Source organism: Ursus arctos, unplaced genomic scaffold (assembly GCF_023065955.2).
Source record: "Ursus arctos isolate Adak ecotype North America unplaced genomic scaffold, UrsArc2.0 scaffold_22, whole genome shotgun sequence".
Lineage (NCBI taxonomy): Eukaryota > Metazoa > Chordata > Mammalia > Carnivora > Ursidae > Ursus > Ursus arctos.
Genome location: NW_026622897.1, coordinates 33,102,331 through 33,123,611, shown reverse-complemented (window position 1 = coordinate 33,123,611; position 21,281 = coordinate 33,102,331). Strand labels below are relative to the sequence as shown.

General features: G+C 37.7%; 1 protein-coding gene across 5 annotated transcripts in view; it reads left to right on the top strand.

Annotated features, from left to right (window-relative positions):
• Positions 1 to 21,281, top strand: part of MRE11 (MRE11 homolog, double strand break repair nuclease) — a 75,311-nt gene that overhangs the window by 27,137 nt on the left and 26,893 nt on the right. For all 5 annotated transcript variants that reach the window (XM_026505330.4, XM_026505329.4, XM_057316700.1 and 2 more), the window contains 4 exons: positions 2,398 to 2,524; positions 4,885 to 4,985; positions 6,191 to 6,364; positions 13,469 to 13,531. In XM_026505330.4, the coding sequence (XP_026361115.1) occupies positions 2,398 to 2,524; positions 4,885 to 4,985; positions 6,191 to 6,364; positions 13,469 to 13,531 (465 nt within the window). The remainder of the gene's footprint in view (positions 1 to 2,397; positions 2,525 to 4,884; positions 4,986 to 6,190; positions 6,365 to 13,468; positions 13,532 to 21,281) is intronic.

Genomic DNA, 21,281 nt, shown 5'->3' with positions numbered 1-21,281 from the left:
CTCCTTACTACCCATCACCAGCCTATCCCATTCCCCACCCCCCTCCCCTCTGAAGCCCTCGGTTTGTTTCTCAGAGTCCATAGTCTCTCATGCTTCATTCTCACATGGGAAATTTTTTAAAATGCAGAATCTCAGGCCCTACATCAGACCCATCGAATTGCATTTTAACAAGATCCCTAAGATATTTGTATGCACATTAAAATCTAAGAAGCTCTGGGATATTTAGTGTGAAGATAAAGAGTACAGTCTAGAGCCTAAATGCCTGGGTTCAGTTCTGGCTCTGCCACTACTAGCTATGTGACCTTGAGCAGTTGGGTCTTTTGTCCCTTGGTTTCTACCTCATAGATTTACAAGATCAAAATGAATTAAATATTACCTGTTGCACAGTAAGTAATCTGGTCCTTTCTGTCTATCCCATTGTTGTTGCTGAAGTTGAGCCCTGATTTTTCTTTTATCTGGCCTATAAATGCAGTTTCCTTCCTGACCCTGCCTTCAGTTTCTTCCCCCCACACACACCTGTAGCCTATTCACACTACTGCCAAATTCATCTTTGTAAAATACAGTCTTGCATGTCTTTTCTGCTGAAAATGACTTGATCTCCTAGTGCTAATAGGAACAAGTCTTGCACGGCATTCAGAGGTTTACATGACCTGGTCGAAACCGACCTCCTTGGCTTCTCCCTCGTTTTTCTGCCAGAACCTTCTAAATTCCAGCTACATTAGACTAAAAGTGTTCCCTGGGTCCAGTGGAGTCTATTTCAATCTTCCGTACCTTCACCCACGCTGACCCTGCTCTGTGGAATGTGCTTCTCTCCTTCCATAGCATCTCCTTCAACATGCACTTAAAGCTTTTCCCTTTTCCAAGAGCCTGTCTTGACCTCCCTTCAGAGTCAGTGCTTCTACCTTTGTGCCCTCAGTCTGCTTTGTATGTACTTGTTAAGCACCGTTCCCATTCTGCTTGTACTTATTTATTTACATGTTTGTCCTCCCAGTCAGCTTGTGAATTTCTCGACAACCAAGATTATACGTTTTTTTATGGCTGTATCCCTGGTCCTTAGAGTGCCTAGCACATTGTGAACTCCTCAGTAAAGTTTGCTTAATGGACAAGTTTTGTGACTCTTAGCAGCAGAAAATTACAAATCAACCTAAGCTGGAGTATCATTGATAAAATGAAGAGTTTTCTGGAAACCCCATAGCCTAAGCATTTAGTATTTTCTCTTTTTGTAATGTGGTTGCTGTAGAGATGTAATACACAGTTGTTTTGGGAGAACCACATACTTCTCTTTATCTGGGCAAAAGATCCCATGTTTCTCATCTATGTCTGCCTAATACCATTAGAACCAAGCACTGTTAAAGAGAAAATTGGCATTTCTTTTCCTAAACACAGTGAATTATTAAATCATTCATGAAACAAAGGAACAGATATTTTCATTACTAATAGTCCAGAAGTAACATTGTATCAACTCAGGGACCCTCATTAATTTTATGATTCAGTAAACAAATACTTTTGGAGTACATTTTGTTCTGCATGCTGGGGGACACAGTGACGATAAAACAGGAGGTTTTGAATTTATTGGGCTTATGGGAGGTGGCGGTGTGAGGAGAGACATAAAAAATAGGTAGCAAATAAATGAGCAAAATGCCAGCCAGTGCGAAGTGTGATGAATAGTGTAAACTGGGTGGAGGGGAGAGGAGTTTGGATAGGCCAGTGATGCGGTACAGTGCTGGTTCCCGGAGCCTGTGTTTAGAACAGCTAGTTTAGGGAAATAATATATCTCTTGGGAAAAAATTCTAGTATGCATTTCTCTTTGGAAAGGTCTCTGTATGACTCTAAACTTCTTAACTTAGAAAGAGCCTGCTTTGAGTGGGATTGTGACATCTAAATAGATACGTGCTTTGAAGGTAATCATTTCTCAAAGCTAACACATTGGATTCTTTTCCTGCGTGGATTTTCCCAGCATTTCTTTGTTAGTGTGAAAGTATATCCCTAAGATGATAGACCAATTAACTAATGCATCTAGGGCTGGCATTTTATTTTAGTGGAGAGTTTTCTTCCTGTTTCAAAAGTTTAAATACTTTATGTTTAGAAATTTCACCTCCTTTCCAGGTGGTACTCCTGGTGCCTAGGCTCTTAATGTTACCATAGGGAGATGTAATCATTCAGACCTTGTGGGAATTCTTGTTGTATCTTGGGTCCATTGAACAAAATGTCTCGTTAAGCTCGTAAACCTTTGAAGCTTTGTTTTCTCAGTAGAATAAAAAGTATAACACCATCATGATCTCTAACATGAATTATAGAACATTAATTTATTACCTGAAAAGTATTGAGCATAAACATAACTAACGAAATTAGTAAACTGTTGTTTCTAGGCCTTCATAACTTATTTTGTATTTCCAGGTGGACTATAGTGGAGGTTTTGAGCCTTTCAGTGTTCTTCGCTTTAGCCAGAAATTTGTGGATCTGGTAGCTAATCCAAAAGATGTTATCCATTTTTTCAGGCATAGAGAACAAAAGGAAAACACGGGTAAGCTAGTTATTTTCACAAATTAAGAATTGCTTTTTACAGGGTTTACAAAAATCTCTCTTTAGTAAAAGAAGTAGAAAATGATGAAAATATTTCTATATGATTATTTCTGGTATCTTAAGCTGGCAGTTGAAATAATTAAATCTCTTCTAAAAATTAGAGTGTAATCATTTTAAACCTGTGGGTAACAGTAAAGAAAGGGAAGCCTTTCTCTGCAGATGTAGTTTTTAAAAACAGTGCTGCTGAGTAACAGTGCACACAGATTTTAAAGATTTATTGCTCAAAGTATATATTGTTGACAATACATTATTGTTCAGACAATGTACTCAAATTCTGCATCAAGTATTTCAACTTTTGAGTATACAGGATTTAGGAAGACTCCAGTCTTTTGGAATAAGAGGTGTCTCATAGTTTGATGTTTCTCATGATCACATAATTAATTTGTAATTAAATTTTATAAAAACTCATTGCCCTTACTTTGAAATGCATTTATAAAAATAGGCTATCCAGCTGAAATAGTGCTTTTACATAAGAAATGTTGATCATGTTACATATAGAGCCTTTTCTTTAAGCTGTTGAGTCAGAGAATTTTTATAGAAAAATATGGCCCTTGTTTTATAGGTAAAGCTATTTCAGTTTTTATTAACTGAGATTTAATGAGCTTCGATTTTCAGTGTCAAATTGTGACCAAATTCTGTATGCTGTTAATTCAACCTGAAATATTCGTTCAGATATTTAAGTGGAACTCATAAAATAGTGTTTTAGGAAAAAAATCCTTATCAGATAATTACTTTCTTATGCTATGAATTTTAACTAGTTATTGATAGTGGTTTACTTTAATTGTCCATCCTTATCAATCCCTTGAGATTTCATGGGTGTAGCGTTCATAATAATACAGAATATAGAACTAGTACGTTGTTACTTGAGTTTCATCATAATCAGTTTTATTCTAATGATTCCTTTTTGGTTTAAACATAAATTGCTAAATGGAAGCAATAACCCTTTTGTGTGTTTTATTGAAAGCATTTTTTTATTATTTTGGCCAGCTCTACTTCTCACGTACCTGTGTAACGTTGTACAAATTACATAAGCCCTCTGATGTTTGATCTTCTTGTCTGTGAAATCAGGATAGTGACTGAGCCTTCGTCATAGAATCGTGGTGACGATTAGATGATAGATGTGTTTAAATAGTCTAAACATAGTGTCTGGCATCGTAAAATGTAGTCATCGTACTTATGGAGCCATATTAATTCTACTGTCCTGAGATTTGAAAAAGATTTCTGTTCACTTGTCTTCAGCACCTTGCAAAAGGCACACAGCACGTTGTGCCTCTTCACCCTCCAAGCCATGGCACGTATTTTTCCCTCTGTCTCAAGTAGTTTTTTCTTTTCCCTGTTTCGCTTAGTGAATCTTACTCATTCTGCAAGACTTGATTCAAATGATAGCTACATTATTTTCAATCTTCTCTGAGAAGAATTAGGTTATTTCTTCTCTGTGTGCCATACTGTCTTTTTACCTCTCGTAGCATTTCCCACCATTGTTGTAATCATTTGCTCTTGTGGGCAGGGATCCTGTCTTTTCACCATTGTGTTTTCATGGCCAGGTCCAACATCCACTAGACAGTTAATATTTATTTTCCTAACAAAGGTTATCAGCAGAGTAGGTCCTGGACTCTCTGCTTCTTGGCTTCCTACCCAGTACTCTTTGTATTCTTTACCTATTTTTGAGACCGCTGTCCTGGTTAGGAATGCAGCGAAAGTGCTGTAAGCATACATCCCATTTGTCTCACAGAATATTAAGAAGGTACATACTTAAGAGCTGAGATTTAATTAAATGAATAATTTCTACAGTTTCATCAAGGACATTCTTAAGTGAAACTGACTTTCCTTGTTTTGCTTTGAGCTGTGTGGTTGTGGTGGTGAATGTTGTACAGTTCCAAGCCACTGCCTTGATTTATAATAAGGGACCGGCAGTTGTACCCATAATTGCTTTTGTATCATCAGGGCAAATGGCAATGGAGCGGAACAGGTAAATAGCATCTTGGTGTTGTTACGAAAGGAGTTTTGTCCCTGAACATCCCCTGAAATGGTCTTGGAGATCAGAGGTCTGAAGATCATCCTTTGAGAATAGCTGTAGGAGACATAAGACTTAGAGATAGACAAAGAGATACACGTTTTCAGGAAAAGACTGCAGCTGTTAACAATGATGCCATGTTTTTGCCTCAAAATTTACCATGTTGAGCAAGCTGATCGTTAATCAAGTTTGGCCAAACCTCCTCTACTGACCAAACCTGCCATGAGTCTGGGCACTTTCACACTGTCACAGAAGCTACTACTTTTCCACGGACTTCTTTTTTCTAGGAGAAGAGATCAACTTCGGGAAGCTCATCACAAAACCTTCAGAAGGAACAACCCTAAGAGTCGAAGACCTTGTAAAACAGTATTTTCAGACTGCAGAGAAGGTAATTTCTTAATTACGGCCTACATGTTGAAGAATGGCTCTCTGAGGATAACTGACTTTAATTTGGGATATGTATAATTCATACTTCAAACAAAAGGGATCCTCACAATGTTTCCATGAACTAAGTGGGACAACAATTAATTACATTTACTTCCGGTTACTCTTCATCACGAAAAATCAGTGCTTAATTAATGGTGTTATTATTGTGGCTATTATAGGTGGCGTTGTTTTGCTCTTCCTTTTTATCTCTACCGCATGTTTCTGAATCCAGGATTTACCTCTGTTGCGTCTAGATGTAGTTTCAGAACTACTTTAATAAGACAGCCACAGGATGGTGAAGCTACTTTCGTTGTTATGAGTTTGTGTCACTTTAAGATCTGGTTCTATTAATTGCCTGTTGCTGCTGAAACAAATTTCCACAAACTTAATAAATGAAGATAACACACATTTGTTATCTTACAGTTCTGTAGCTCAGAAATCTGACACCAGTCTCACTGGCCTAAAATCAAGGTGTTAGTAGGGTTGTGTTCCTTTCTGGAGATTCTAGGGGCAAATCTTATCCAGTTTCTAGAGTTGTCCACATTCTTTGGCTAACAGCCTCCTTCCACCTCCAAAGCCAGCAATGTTAGATTTCTCTGGCCATTTCCACCAGTCAGATCTCCCTCTAACTCCCTCCTTTAGCCTCCCTCTTCCACTTTTAAGGATGCTCATGATTGCACTGGGCCCACCTGCATAGTCCCTGATAATCTCCTGATTGTACAGTCAGCTGTTTAGTAATCTTAATTCCATCCGTAACCAACCATAGTTTTCCTTGGCCACGAACATATTCACAGCCCAGAGATTGGGATGTGGACATCTTTAGGGGGCCATTACTGTGCCCACTACACAGTTAACCTAATCTCTTAATCATCAGCTAGCATTTCAGGACTCTACATCCCAGCCACTCAGGCCTCTACATTCCCACCTGTCTTAAACACTACTCCTGTTTCTTATTTTTACGTGGCTTTTTCTGGCCCATAAAATTTATTAGTAGGCTTACTTACTGTCCATTGTTTCGTTTTATTTTGTTTCCCTTCAGCAACTGGATAACTTTTTTGTCTTTTTTCCCTGGTGACGTTATACCCTGATTTTCCTTGCTCATATAGAATTATTTGGTAAGGAATAGATACTGATTTCTGCATCCAGTGATTTGTGCCTCTTTTACAGAATGTGCAGCTCTCACTTCTAACAGAAAGGGGGATGGGTGAAGCAGTACAAGAATTTGTGGACAAGGAAGAAAAAGACGCCATAGAGGAATTAGTGAAATACCAGTTGGAAAAAACACAGCGATTTCTTAAGGAGCGTCATATTGATGCCCTAGAAGATAAGATCGATGAAGAGGTAACCAATTTGGGGTGGAGAAGTCTAGTTAGACACTCTTTCCTCAAGAGCAGCGCTGACTTTCTTTCTGTTAAACCACTGTTTAACCTCTTTGATTTGTTTAGTTTCCTCATCTACAAAATTGAGTTTGTAAAATGAGGATTAAAGTAGAAAAGGTCTGGAACAGAATCTTAAACATGCTTGAAACCCATTAAATGTTAGCTTTGTTCTCCATAGATAGCATCTTCTCTTGAATATCATGAAAATGCTTTAAAATGAACCTTACAGGATGAAAACTATGTTCTTTTCAATTTTTTAGTAGGTTTTGTTTGAGATTTTGAATTTTATCTAGAAATTCAAATTCATCTCTAAGCATAAATGCAGTAGAAGGATCAGAGGAGAAGCCCCTTAGGTTTGACTGCATAGAAATTGTAAATGTTTGCATGTCAGATTATCAAAAAACAAAATGTATTGACATGAAGAACATATTCCTATGTGGGCGCAAGAAAGGTTGATACTCATAACATTTCAATAGAATAATGAACAAAGACATGAATAAGTGGTTCACAAAAGAAATACAAATGGTAATAAGCATATGAAAATGGTGTTCAAAGGAACTCAGATGTGTTTGTTATTTGTCAGAGTGACGGCAGTTTGAGAAAAGTATTTAGTATGCTGCTCATGGGAGTGTCTAGTTTGAGCTGCTGCATTGGAAGGCAGTTTGTCAGTGTATATCAAGAGGCTTAAGATTTGTCCTTTAACTCATCCCTTTCCCAAGACAACAGTGAGGTGGAAATTTGTGTATGGAGTAATTTATCTGAGTGTGGTCTGCAGTGGGAAAATTTGGAAAATGTATGATGAAGTAAATGTTGGCACATACACACTAGATACTGTGCAGCATTAAAAATCATACTTTTGAAGAAGGTGGAGAAATATTTTCAATGTTATATAGGGAAAGAACGCAATAGATTTAAAACTATATACAGTATGATTCCAGTGATTTTTAGTTTATATGCAAGTGTATGTGTACGTGCAAAGAATGAAAGAAAATATTCCAAACATTCTCATTGGTTATGTTCAGGTAATGAGATTATAGGGGATCATTTTCTGTATCTTCTAGATTCCCTCTAAGCAGAACAAAACATTTTTAAAACTCATTCCCTTTGACTTTGATTTTAGTGCTTTTAATTAGTCAGCATGGTTCTCTTAGAGCCTTATGATGTCAGTATGCAACTAGTAATATTCCAGGCCAAGTACTCTGGTTATATGGGGTTCATAAGTTTTTGGCAGGGATGCATTTCTCCGTTAGGTACCAGAAATAAAACATGACCATCCTACTCAAATGTAAATATTAAACTATGAAACTCCTAGGAGATAACATAGGAGAAAATCTAGATGACCTTGTGTGGCAATGACTTTTTAGATACGACACCAAAGGTATGATCTGTGAGAGAAGGAATTGATAAGCTGGACTTTATCAAAATGAGAAACTGCTCAGTGAAAGACTGTGTCAAAAGAATAAGAAGACAAGCAACAGACTTGGAGGAGAAAATATTTGTAAAAGACACATCTAATAAAGAACTATTATCCAAAAAAATACGAAGACTTCTTAAAACTCAGCAGTAAGGGGCGCCTAGGTGGCTCAGTTGGTTAAGTGTCCGACTCTTGGTTTCCACTTGAACCCCAAGTCGGGCTCCATGCTCAGTGCAGAGTCTGCTTGTCCCTCTCCCTCTGTTCCTCCTTCCTCTCTCTCTCTCTCTCAAATAAATCTTTTAAAACAAAACAAAATCCAGCAGTAAGAAAATAGGCAAACTGATGTAAAAACAGACCAAAGAACTTAACAGACATCTCACCAAAGATGTACAAATGGCAAATAAGCGTATGAAAACATGCTCTATATCATATGTCATCAGGGAAATGCAGATTAGTAATGAAATATACCACTATGCACCTATTAGAACGGCCAAAATCTGGAACACTGACAACACCAAATTCTGGTGGGGATGTGGACAACAGGAATGCTCACGCATTGCTGATGGAAATGCAAAATGGTATGGTCACTTTGGAAGACAGTTTGGCAGTTTCCTGAACAACTTAATGTACTCTTACCATATGATCCAGCAGTCGTGCTCTTTGGTATCTACCCAAAGATGTTGAAAGCTTATGTTCACATAACAACCTGCACACAGGTGTATATAGCAGCTTTATTCATAGTTGCCAAAACTTGAAAGCAACTAAGATGTCCTTCAGTAGATGAATGGGTAAGTTAATTGTGAAACACCCAGACTTGGGAATATTATTTAGGCCAAGGAGAAAGGAATTGTCAATCCGTGAAGAGTCATGGAGGAAACTTAAATGCATATTACTAAGTGAAAAAGCTAGCCTGCAAAGGATTGTATGATTTCAACTATACAACATCATCAATTATACAATCGTACAAACTGTATGATTTCAACTGTGCAACATTCTGGAAGAAAGCAAAACTAATAGAGACAGTAAGAAGATCAGAGGTTGCAGGGGTTGAGTGAGGAGCGAGGGAAGGGGTGAATAGGTGTGCAGAGGATTTTTAGGGCAGTTAAACTGCCCTGTATGATACTGTAATTTAGGTGGATGCATGTCATTATACCGTTTTCCAGACTCCTAGCACACCAAGAGTGAACCGTAATATAAATTCGACTTCGGGGGTGCCTGCCTGGCCCCATTGGTGGAGCATGCAAGTCTTGCTCTTGGGGTTTTAAGTTTGAACCCCACGCCGGGTATAGAGATTACTTAAAAATAAAATCTTAAAAACAACAACCACCACCACGTTTGGACTTTGGGTGATTATGATGTGGCCGTGTAAGTTCATCAGTTGTGACAAATGTACCAATTCTGGTGGAGGGAGGTTGATAATAGGGAAGTCTATGCATCTGTGGGGCTGGGGGGTATACGGGAAATCTCAGTACCTCCTTCTCAGTTTTTTTGTGAACCTAAAACTACACTTAAACAAAAAAACACACACAGATAAACACAAAAGCAAATAACTTCAGCATCCCCACCTGGAGAGCTATCATGACTCCTGAGAGGGTGCATAAGGGATGGGGGGATGTAGCTAAGAGTGTGGACTCTGGACCAAACCACCTGTGTTCAAAATCAAAACCCTTACTACCTGTGTAACTAACAGTGAGTTTTTAAACCTCTCTCCACCTCCATTTCCTCATCTGTAAAATGGGGATAATAAACTCCTTCAAGATTGTCGTGAGGATCAAAAGAATACATGTAAAGTCCCAGAACACTGGCAGCACATGGTACCTACTCAGTATTTTTACTGACTCATTTCTGCGAATGACTTAGCACTTTTGATCTGGTATATACTACCTAGAGCACTGTCACATACTGTGCCATTTTTAAAAACAGTTTTTATCCCCTCCACTGAATCGTAACAAAGATACTGTCATTTCTTTCAGCTTAAACAATAAAGCCCTCTTCACTCCCATTTCCCTTTAGCTACTACTCATCTTCTTTGTTTCTCTTTTATAGCAGAATTGCTTCAGAGTTTTCTGTATTTGCTGCCCTGATTTTTCTCCCTCCCTTTTCTCTTCCACCCATCATCCAGGGGTTTTGACCCGTTATTCCAGTGACACTGCTCACATCGAAGTTACCAATGACCTCCATTGCTAAATCCACTGTGGGTTCATCTTAAATCTCCCTTGAACTCTTCTTGAAACCTTTTTCTCTTTGGCTTTAGGACCTCACACTCTTCTGCTTTTCTTCCTGTCTAATGGTGCATATTCTCAGTTTCTCTTGTTGGTTTCTCGCATGTCTCCTGCCTCTTAGATTGGAAGTCCCCAGAACTCAGTCCTTGGAGCCCTTCTTCGGCTACACTTTCTCTTTGTAATCTCATCCAGCTGCCTGGATGTAAATGTGGTGATTTTCCAAAGTCTAGCTCAGACCTCTCTCAGCTCAAGATTTCTGCAGTCAGCAGTCTGCTAGACATTTCTACTTGGATGTTTAATAGACACCTCAAACCACTAACATTCCCAGTCTGAATTGCTGATTTTCAGTCTTTGCTCTATGTGTAGATTCTCTTTATGGCACCTGGAATCTGACTGTCTAGAAGTCCTTTTGGCATTATTTCAGAATGTATACAGAATCTGACTACTTCTGAAGTCTCCCATCACTACCAGAGGTCCATCGCATTGCCATTTCTCACTTAGATTATTCTAATAGCCTCCAAACTCGTCTCCCTTTTTCTACCTGTGCCCTTCCTCCACTCCCCATTCTGTCCTTAGTTCAGCTGTCAGTGATACTAACATTTCAGATCAAGTCACTCCTGACTTAAAGAAATGTGCTTCTAGTTTTTTTTACAAGACCCTATTCAGTCTGGCTTTCTGTTACTTTCTTAACTTCGTATCTACTTGAGCCACAGCAACCTCCTTGCTATTTTTTAAACATACCATACGTTCTGCCCCAATGCCTTTTTAAAAAACTATTTTATTTACTTATTTATTTATTTAGGGCAGGGGGAGGGGCAGAAGGAGACGGAAAGGGAATCTCGAGCAGACAGCAAGCTGAGCACAGAGCCCAATGTGGAGGCTTAATCTCACCCCCCTGAGATCACGACCTGAGCCAAAACCAAGAGTCAGACACTTAACTGGCTGAGCCACCCAAGCACCCCTCCCCCAGTGCCTTTATGCACATTTTTTCCTTTGTTTAGAATATTCTCTCCTAGTTATGCAAAATTCATTCCCTTTGCTCATAAATTACCTTCTCAGTGAGGCCTTGCATGATCATTCTATTCATATGTGACCTCTCGGCAGTGTTCCTCACCCTCTTCCTGCTTTATTTCTCTCTGCATACTTATTGTCTTTTGCAAAGTGTTCACAGGTTCAAATATTTGAAGAACTCAAGACTCCACTGAGCATACTTATTTAAGGTTTTTATTTAAAGGCAAAAGATATGATGCGTCAAGAAAGAGATTATGGGCAGGCATTAGATACCTGTGAGGAACTCTCATGTCCTTATTTGCACACAGTGGTCCCTGGATTGAACACACCAAGATTTGTGCAGAAGTTCCCAGGGGATCTTTTATACCCCTCTGGTCTCATAATCAAGCCATGCTTCTAACTGGTTATGCAGGTTGAGAACCATCAGTAAATAAATGGCTCCCCAGAGATGACAGAGCTTTCTTAGTCTAGCTGTAAATTAACTCAGTCTGGCGCACCTTCTAAAACACAATATAACTTCTTATTTTGTTTTTGTTTGTTGGCTCCATACACAGGTACACGATCCTAGACTCCATGGGGGCAGAATTCATAGCTATTTTGTTCATTGTTGGATTCTCAGTTCCTACAGTAGTGCTTGGCACATAATGGGTGCCCAGTAAAGGGGTGCTAAGTAAATTATTAAGCAAATAGAGCTTTTCCCTAATTTCATAACTATACTATATAAGAGCCTGTTGGGCAGGAATTTTTTTAAAATCTCTAGTTTCCCTTTTGGTTCCAGGACCATTGTCAGCAAACAGTAAACATTTAGTAGTTGACTTGATAAAATGATTTCCAGAGGCCCACCCGCTTCAGATACTACTTTTTTAGAGATTGATTTATTTATTTGAGAGAGAGCATGCACATGTGAGCAGGGGGAGGGGCAGACAGGGAGAGACTGAGTGCAGAGATGTATGTGGGCTTCATCTCGGGACTCTGAGATCATACCTGAGCCAAAATTAAGAGTTGGACGCTTAACCTACTGAGCCACCCAGCTGCCCGCAGATACTATTTTAGCGAGCCTCCTGGATGTCTTAGAGCCAAGTGTCTAAGAATGATTTGAGCCATGTAATATTTCAAGCCTCTGAAAGAAGAGATTTTTGTTTTTAATGATTTTACTGAAGTATAACACTCATAGGTATCAGAGTTTTTTTCTTTTGCAGTCTAATAGACCATTTTTCAGTGACATGGAACATTTTGGCAGGTGGTAATACAGTTTTGCTTAGGGCCAATATATATTTTTAGAGTACAATTCTGAAATTTTAATGTAAGTCACTGGGAAAATATGATTTCTTTAATCAATCGACAAAACTCCTTAAATTTCCAAGTTTTTGGTGCAGCTTCTCTTGAAAACAGTATAGAGGTTGCTCAGAAAGTTAAAAATATGACCTAGCAATTTCGCACTACTGGGTATTTACCCAAAGGATACAAAAATACAGATTTGAAAGGGCACATGCACCCTGATGTTTTTAGCAGCATTATCAACAATAGCCAGACTATGGAAAGACTGCAAATGTCCATCGACTGATGAGTGGATAAAGAAGATGTGGTATTTGTGTGTGTATGATATATGATATATATATGATGGAATATTACCTAGCCATCAGAATAATTGTGATAAATATGGTAGTATAAGATGTGATGTGTATGTATATAATGAAATATTACTCAGCCATCAAAAAGAATGAAATCTTGCCATTTGCAACAACACGGATGGAGCTAGAATGTATTATACTAAGCAAAATAAGTCAGAGAAAGACAAATACCATAGGATTTCACTCATGTGAAATTTAAGAAACAAAACAGATGAACTTATGGGAAGAAAAAAAGAGGGAAGCAAACCATAAGAGACTTAACAATAGAGAACAAACTGAAGGTTGATGGGGGGAGGTGGGTGGGGGATGGTCTAGGTGGTGATGGCAATTGAGGAGGACACTTGTTGGGGCGCCTGGGTGGCACAGCGGTTGGGCGTCTGTCTTCGGCTCAGGGTGTGATCCCGGCATTATGGGATCGAGCCCCACATTAGGCTCCTCCGCTATGAGCCTGCTTCTTCCTCTCCCACTCCCCCTGCTTGTGTTCCCTCTCTCGCTGGCTGTCTCTCTCTCTGTCGGATAAATAAATAAAATCTTAAAAAAAAAAAAAAAGGAGGACACTTGTTATGATGAGCGCTAGGTATTATATGTAAGTGATGAATCACTGAATTCTACTCCTGAAACCAGTATGACGCTACCTGTTAACTAACTAGAATTTAAATAAAAATATGAAACAAAAATTCCCAAGTTTTATGTTGTAATGGAAAGCATTTCTTAATGAGTCGTAGCCCATTGTTTTATATTTCCATGATAGGACTAAGCAACTTTTTTGATTTACTGTTTTAACACAGGTACGCCGTTTCAGAGAAAGCAGACAAAAAAACACTAATGAAGAAGATGATGAAGTTCGAGAGGTAATTTCTCGTGTAAATTACTGTGCTTCTATGTCAGTTTGTTAAGCTAGAATGACTAGTAGGTTTGTTTAGAATAGTCCATGGGACCTTGCTTTGGTAGATAGAACTGAGCAGGGATTGGCTGAGGATAGCTGCCTTTGATTTATACCAGTGCAGACTACCAATATTCGGCTTGCTGATATCCCCTTTTTATCCTTTTTCTCTTGTCTGAAACTTATTTAATTGTGTGTCTGCGGGGGGCATATATAACAAGAGCCCTTAGTAATCAAAATAATACATAATTGCTATCAGAGCATCTTATTAGCCTAAGATGAAATTTTACCCTACTGAGCTGATATTATTTTGGGCAAAAAGGAAGAAACTTGAGTTTTGCTAGCAATATTACCAAAGATAAATATGCAGTGTCCACTGGGCTTTCTAAAATGTTGAAATGGGCTTGATCACTATCCATGCTGTCTTTCTCAGTCTCTTTGCAGTTTAGGAACTTCTGGTTAGCAACCATTTACTGAAACTTCGGGCCTCTATCTGGTACTTGGTGAATTCACAGTTGAAATATATTTTTCTATTTTATGATTGTCCTTAGTGTTTTATTTATTTTTTTTTTTAAAGATTTTATTTATTTATTCAACAGAGAGAGAGACAGCCAGCGAGAGAGGGAACACAAGCAGGGGGAGTGGGAGAGGAAGAAGCAGGCTCATATCGGAAGAGCCTGATGTGGGGCTCGATCCCGGATCGCCGGGATCACGCCCTGAGCTGAAGGCAGATGCTTAACCGCTGTGCCACCCAGGCGCCCATGATTGTCCTTAGTGTTTTATGATTGCCATCTAGTATTTAAAGGTTATCTCATAACTATTTACTGTTGGGATTTTGTCTTTATTGCTTTCATTTGTATCCGTTATAGCCTAGCCATTCTACTTTGCATTAGCAATACAGATATGGAAAATGTGTGGTTCGTGTTCAGCAGAGACTCTCGGTTTAGTAGGTGAGGCAGACATATGTAGAAAGAAAAATATTAAACCTTAGCATGACCTTAAAGGGTCACCCTCGCTGAATTAACAGTCTCACTAGTCCATTGACATTTTCCTAAGTATTTCAGAACTGCCTCTGACAGGCGGTGAATTGGCAAGAGCCAGAGCACTCGACACATCCCTCAAATTAATTTTTATAGCTTCCACTATTTTCTCTGCTGCAAGCAAAAAAGAATTAATAAGACACCCTTCTCCCCCCCACCCCTGCCCTTTAAATATTTTTTGCCTTGTTTTAAGCACACTCCTTAGGTAAAAGTCAGTACCCAGGACACTAAAAAGGAAAAGAACCCTGCCTAAGGAGAATGGGACTCTCAATTTACTCCTTTTTCCTCTGACCTCTTTTCCAAAGGAATCCCTGTTTAGTGGTTGATCTACTGATGACCACTAGGTAATACCGCAGCCTTTCATGTGAAGCAGTTTAAATCCTGACAGAGGAAAAATCAGTTATCAAATATTCTTTGGTGCCATCTCTAAAGGCCATGAGACAGACCTTTTTCTTTCTTTTTTAAATAAAATCTCCAAGTCTGTATCTGATTTACTTCATCGTCTGTCATAGCGTACAGGCTACTTAGGATTTTAGGCTGATCCAATAACGTTCCTTACCTGGAATATTAAGGAATAGGAACATAGCATTTTGGGTGTTATTTTTTTCTTTTCTCGTACTACAAAAGTTTGATGCCCTGTGTTTACTATGGGGAAGTCACCCCCCAAAAAATTATGTCCCCGTTCATTAGAATATGTAGAAATAGGAGCAGTACAGTAACTCAGTTAAGAACCATTTTTTAGAGAGGATATGCAAGGATAATCTCAGTGTCTAGTTTTGTGTCCGGTTTCTTCCCTTTGTACAACTTACACTGTCTCCATCATGTAGTATGGAGAATTTTTCAACATTACTAGCATTAGCAGCAGTAGTACCAGTACTGACTACAGTTTTTTTCCTGCCTCCTTCTTCCCTTTCATTAATAGCTTTCAGTACTTGATTATAGAACTAAAAGCTCTCGCCATCCACTGAATTTCACATTCAACATTCCCGATGTCAAAGTCATTCCCCTACATAAATGTAGTGGAAAAAGCAGAACGCATTACCTACTTGGTTTTATTCATTGCTGTTTTAAAGGGGAAAGGGCAAATGGTATTCATTAAATTTTCACTTATTGGATTTTTTCTAGATGTGTCACATACACAATTTCAGTTTCCATTTCACAAATGACAGTGAGAGCACAGTAAAGGATACATGGTGAGGTGGGATTTGAACCTATATCTACCTTCAAGTCTAGACTTTTCTACCATACTGTGTCCTATCAGAACTTTATATTATAATAATGTTAATATAATGTATGGCTAATGAATGACTAAATATCTGAAATTTCTGAAAGTTTTGATGTACAGAATTTAAAAAATCAGTGTCCCTCAGAAGCATAGATGCAACTGCTGTGTGTTTTACAAGATGGTTTTGGGGAGCTAAGAGGAGGAAGCTAGAGATTAGGGATCCCTTCCCATATTTATATTTGTATTCATCTTACAGAGCACCCTTAAAGTTAGAAGAGAGTTTGCTAAATAGCAAGAATGAATACTAGAAGAAAGAAATGACTCCTAGTTCTTAGGTCATTTAAACTTAACCATTTCAACTTAACAGATGACAGAAATAGTTCTTGGCATGCCCTTTGTGTTTGGAGCCCCTAAGCTCAGTTTTTCATTAGTCTTTTAAAGAATTAGAGCGAATATTTTATAAAAGGAAGGTAGTAGAGGACATGACAAATTGCATTTGGGAGTTTATCAGAAGAAAGCACTTTTGGGTTTAGATTTTTCAGCTATATTTTAAGACTTTAGCAGGTAATCGGGGTTTCCTAGGTAATTTGTCAGCTTGCCATAGGATGTTATAAATGGTTTTTATGCTTAGCATACTATTTAGGACTTGTAATGGAGTTTGAGACTTTCCTGAGCTGTAACTCCCAGCCATGTAGAATCATTTAGGTCAGAACATGAATCCTAGTACCGTGTTTAAATTATTTAAACAAACAGACAAAAGCATTAGTCCTTCCAAGAGGCTTTAAAACCTCTTGTTCACATTGAAAAGCTCTAAGTATTTTCTTTAACTATAAGTTCACGTTTAGATAAAAGGCCAAGCAATAAATATTTTGGGCTATGCAGGCCGTATGTGGTCTTTGTCACATATTCTTCTCTGTGTATGTGGTTGGTTTTGTTTTGTTTTGTTTTTTTTAAATAATCCTTTAAAAATGTAAAATCTATTCTTAGTCTGGCCCATAGTCCATAGTTTACCCAGCCTCTGGTTTCCTGTGTTCTACCTGAATTTGAGGCACGGTTGATAACTCTATTTCAAACTGTAATACTAAACACTGTCAACAAAGTGAAAAGGCACCCCCTAGGATGGGCGAAGATAATTGCAAATCATGTATTTGGTAAATGATTAATATCCAGAACATAAAAAGAATTCCTAAAACTCAATCACAAAAGCAAAAAAACAACTTAAAAAATGGATGAAGGATTTGAATAGACATTTCTGCAAAGAAGATAAACAGGTGACCAATAAGCACATGAGATGCTCAACATCACTAGTGAAATGCAAATCAAAACCACAAAGCCACTTTGCATTTATTAAGATGACTATTACAAAAAAGAAAATAGTGTTGCCAAGAATATGGAGAAATTTCGTAAGCCTCGTGCATTGCTGGTGGGAATGTAAAAGCTTCTGTGGAAAATAGTATGATTCCTCAAAAAGTTAAAAATAGAATTATGTGACTTAGCAATTGCACTTCTAGGTATTTACCCCAAGGAATTGAAAGCAAGAACTCAGATATTTGTACACCCATGCTCATAGCATTCACAGTAGCCAAAAGGTAGTAGCAATTCAAATGGACATCAGAAGGTGTACAGATAAACAGAACGAGGTGTATATGTGTGATGATGGACTTCTGCTTAGCCTTAAAAGGAATGAAGCTCAATAATTTTACAATATGGACGAACCTTGAAAACATACTAAGCAAAGTAAGACAGGTGAAAGGATGAGTATTACATGATTCCACTGAAATGAGATCTCTAGAGTAGTCAAATTCGTACAGACAGAAAGTAGAATAGTGGTAATGAGGGGAAGGGGGGTTAGGGAATGGGGAGTTATTTTTTAACAGGTATGGAGTGTCAGTTTCAGTTTGAATGACGAGAAAGGTCTGGAGGTGGATGTGGTGATTTTGCACAACAGTGTGAATGGCTTCATGCCAATGAACTGTACACTTAAAAATGGTTAAGATGCTCAATTTTACGTATGTATATTTGTCACAGTTAAAACAACAAAAAAAAGGTGTACTACCTGGATAGTAGGTTTTCGAATCTCACAAAAAAGTGTATGGAAATATTGTCCTATCAGTGGCTCTAGACCTGCACTTAACGATGGCTCTGGACCTACACTCCTGAGCTCAGTTAGAATTCCACTGCTTATTCTTAGAAGTAACATATATCACATATATCCATAAACTCCAGAGTCTGTTGCACAGAAAAGTGGAGTTAAAATAGTTAAATGTAATGTTAAATGATAAAATGAAGGTATGGTATTTAGACAAAGGGAAGGTATAAAATTTGGAAACGATGGTGGGTAATTCATTTCAAGAAATAATCATAAAAGGGCATATGCATCTTAAATTTTTGCTGGATACTGCCATATCACTCCAGAGATGTGACACCAGTTTGCATTCTCACCAGTATTTGGGAGTGCTTATTTCCCCACGTCCTTGTCATCATGACAAATTATGATGTCTTTTGATCTTTACAAATCCGAGGGGTGAGGAAACTGTTTCTTACAATTGTTTTTAACTCGTACTACTTTTGTTACTAGTGACTCAGTGATTTTTATGTTTATAAACCATTTGTATTTACATGAAACACCTGGTCATGTTCTTTGCCCAGTAATGTGTGTTTGGTTTGGTTTTTGTGCCTAGGGCATTGGTCTTTCTGTAAGAGCGTTCACAGGAAAGTGTGCATATACAGTATGTGGGGGGGAGGGGGTAGCATATTTTAGGGTATTTGTCGTGTAAAAGAAGAGTTTTGGGGTTTGTTCAAATCCAGAACAGGTGATGAATTAAGTGCCTTTTTGACATCTGTGGAGTTAGGCGTGTGGGATTTTTCCTCCTTCATTCTATTAATTTGGCGAATTATATTAAAACATATTCTGTCATTGCCCCATCCTTGTTACCCCTTTGTGAACCTTCTGGTAATGGGTATCCTGGTTTTTCCATATGTTCCTGGATTCTCTTTGTTTACTTTAATATTCATAAGTAAGATCCTGTAATCTTCTTTTCGGGCCTGCAGTTGTTTGTCAGTTTTTGCTGGCTTTGTATAAAGAAATTGGAAACTTGCTTTCTTTTTGCTCTGGTACTGTGGAAATAGTGGAATTATCTGTTCTTTGAAGATTTGATGGAATTCCTGTGAAACTTTCTGGTTATGGTTCCTTTTCTGGGGATATTGTTCCTTTAACAATTTTCTCACTTTAGTCTTTGATACTATTATTAGTCTGTTGAGACTGTATGTCTGTTGTTGGATCCATTTAGGTCATTTGAGTTTTCAAATTACTTAGAATTGAAGAGAATTTTGTCAAGATTCTTTTAATTTTCCCTCAATCCTTTTTCCCCTCCATTCAGATTTTTAATGGTGTATATTTGTCTTTTTTTTCCCTTTTTATTAAGTTAGTGATTTTTATCAATGTGGCTTTGTCCTTGAGGATCAGTTCTTAAATTAGTACTAATTTTAATGGATTTTTGCTTAAAATTTATTTATGATTGTATCTTTATTGATTTCTCATAATTGCCTTTGGATGGGTTTTATTTGTCCTAACTTTTTAAATATCAAATCTACTTATTTACATTCATTCTTTTTTAACAGGCTGTAAGCTTCCTTTATAAACACTGCTTTGTTTCATGTATTTTGGTATACAATATTTGTATTATTTTCTAGATTTCTACAATTTTAGTTTTATGGTTTGGAGGCAGGTGTTTTTGTTTTATTATCATTAATTTCTTATTTTATTCGTGTCAATTAGACTATATAACAGCCTTTACTATTTAGAACTTAGTTGATATTTTTCTTAACACCCCATGATGTATTAGTTAAACATTTCATGAGGTCTTGCAAAGAAGTATATATTTATTTACAGAGTAGAAAGTTCAACATACATCAATTAGATCTGTCTTATTAATTAAGTAATTTAGGTCTCCTTTTTCCCTTTAAATTTACTGTAAGAAAATGTAGTACAGCTGGTTCTTGTTATTTCTTTATGGTCTTTGTCACTGCAAACACTAAACTAGTGAATACTCAACTGTATGCTCTTAGGGGAAATACAGGATTGGGTTCCTGCCAACTACTGGTTACAACATTTTTATCCACTGATCAGTACAAACCTTTTTCATGTGTGTTTCTGTTTTAATATATATTGTTGAGTCATTGACATTGAATTTAGAGCCAGCAACCCTATAATCATAGCTGAATGAAGCTTATTGAACACACATATTTTGTCTGTAAGGTACATCACAGCCTTCTGGGGAGTATTGGACAGCACTTCAGCTACATTGAATCACCAGCCAAAAGCACAAAAATATGAAAAACATGGCACTAAATATGCTACAGAAAGAACACTTGTTTAAAGTGTGAGAACTGAAACAGGAAGGCTGAGTGTTTCATTCGTCTTCATCTGGGAACATGTGTGTCAGGAGATTCAGAATTTTTAGCACTCTGCACAGGTCCACACATGACTGCAAAAGTATCAGGAGTATTCTGGGGATTACAAATAAATTTTGGCAAGTAGGTGATTTGCAAATACAGAATCCTGGAATAATGAGGATTGACTGTACTTCACCTGGAACAAGAAAAATGAGCTGAAATCTTTTTCTGCTATTTTTTCTTTGTATTTTTTGTTATGTTCTCTGAAGTTTCTTCTTTTTACATGGTAATGTTATGCTGAGCTCTTCATGCCATGATTAAGCTGTTACTTCCTTTAAACTGAGATCATCCTCATGCAGCTGGATTATCTCCCACCTCCCACTTCACTCCTACTTCTACCCTACGTGCTTTGTTCTCATCTCCTCATTTAGCCTTGCCTCTCTTTAGTTCATGGTATCACAGAGAGCTCAGAAATGCTCCACCTACCTATTCTTAGACCCAGAATTTTTTATTCTAAGCAAGAGAGACTAGTCATGGTCACTGAGGATATATAGATCCGTTTTACAGAGCTCTATACTAAGACTCTTCTCTACCTTGTTCCTTAGGTCAGATATTCATTATATCCATTAGTTCTTCAGAGATTTTGTGTTTTGAAGTTGGAGCTATTTTCTAATTTTATTGAGAATATTATGTCTCATTTCTGTTCTCAACTACATTTTGATTGGTTTAAGGGAAGCACCCAGGGCAGCATTGCTTTTATTTTATTTTTATCTGGAAAATCTGTATTCATTTCAGAGTTAAAATATTTCATTAAGTCTCAAACTTGTCTTTTCTAGGCAGTTTCTTATCAAATTAAAATTTGTGGCATATTCTTGGTCCTAAGCTTTTTATTCTTTTCTAGGCCTTCAGTTGTTATATTCTACTTAATTCTTTTTATCTCGGTTTTGTTTTCTTTAAGATTTTATATAGTTATTTATTTGAGAGCACAAGGTGGTGGGGAAGAGCAGAAAGACAAGGACAAGCCGGCTCCAAACTGAGCATGGAGCCTGATGCAGGGC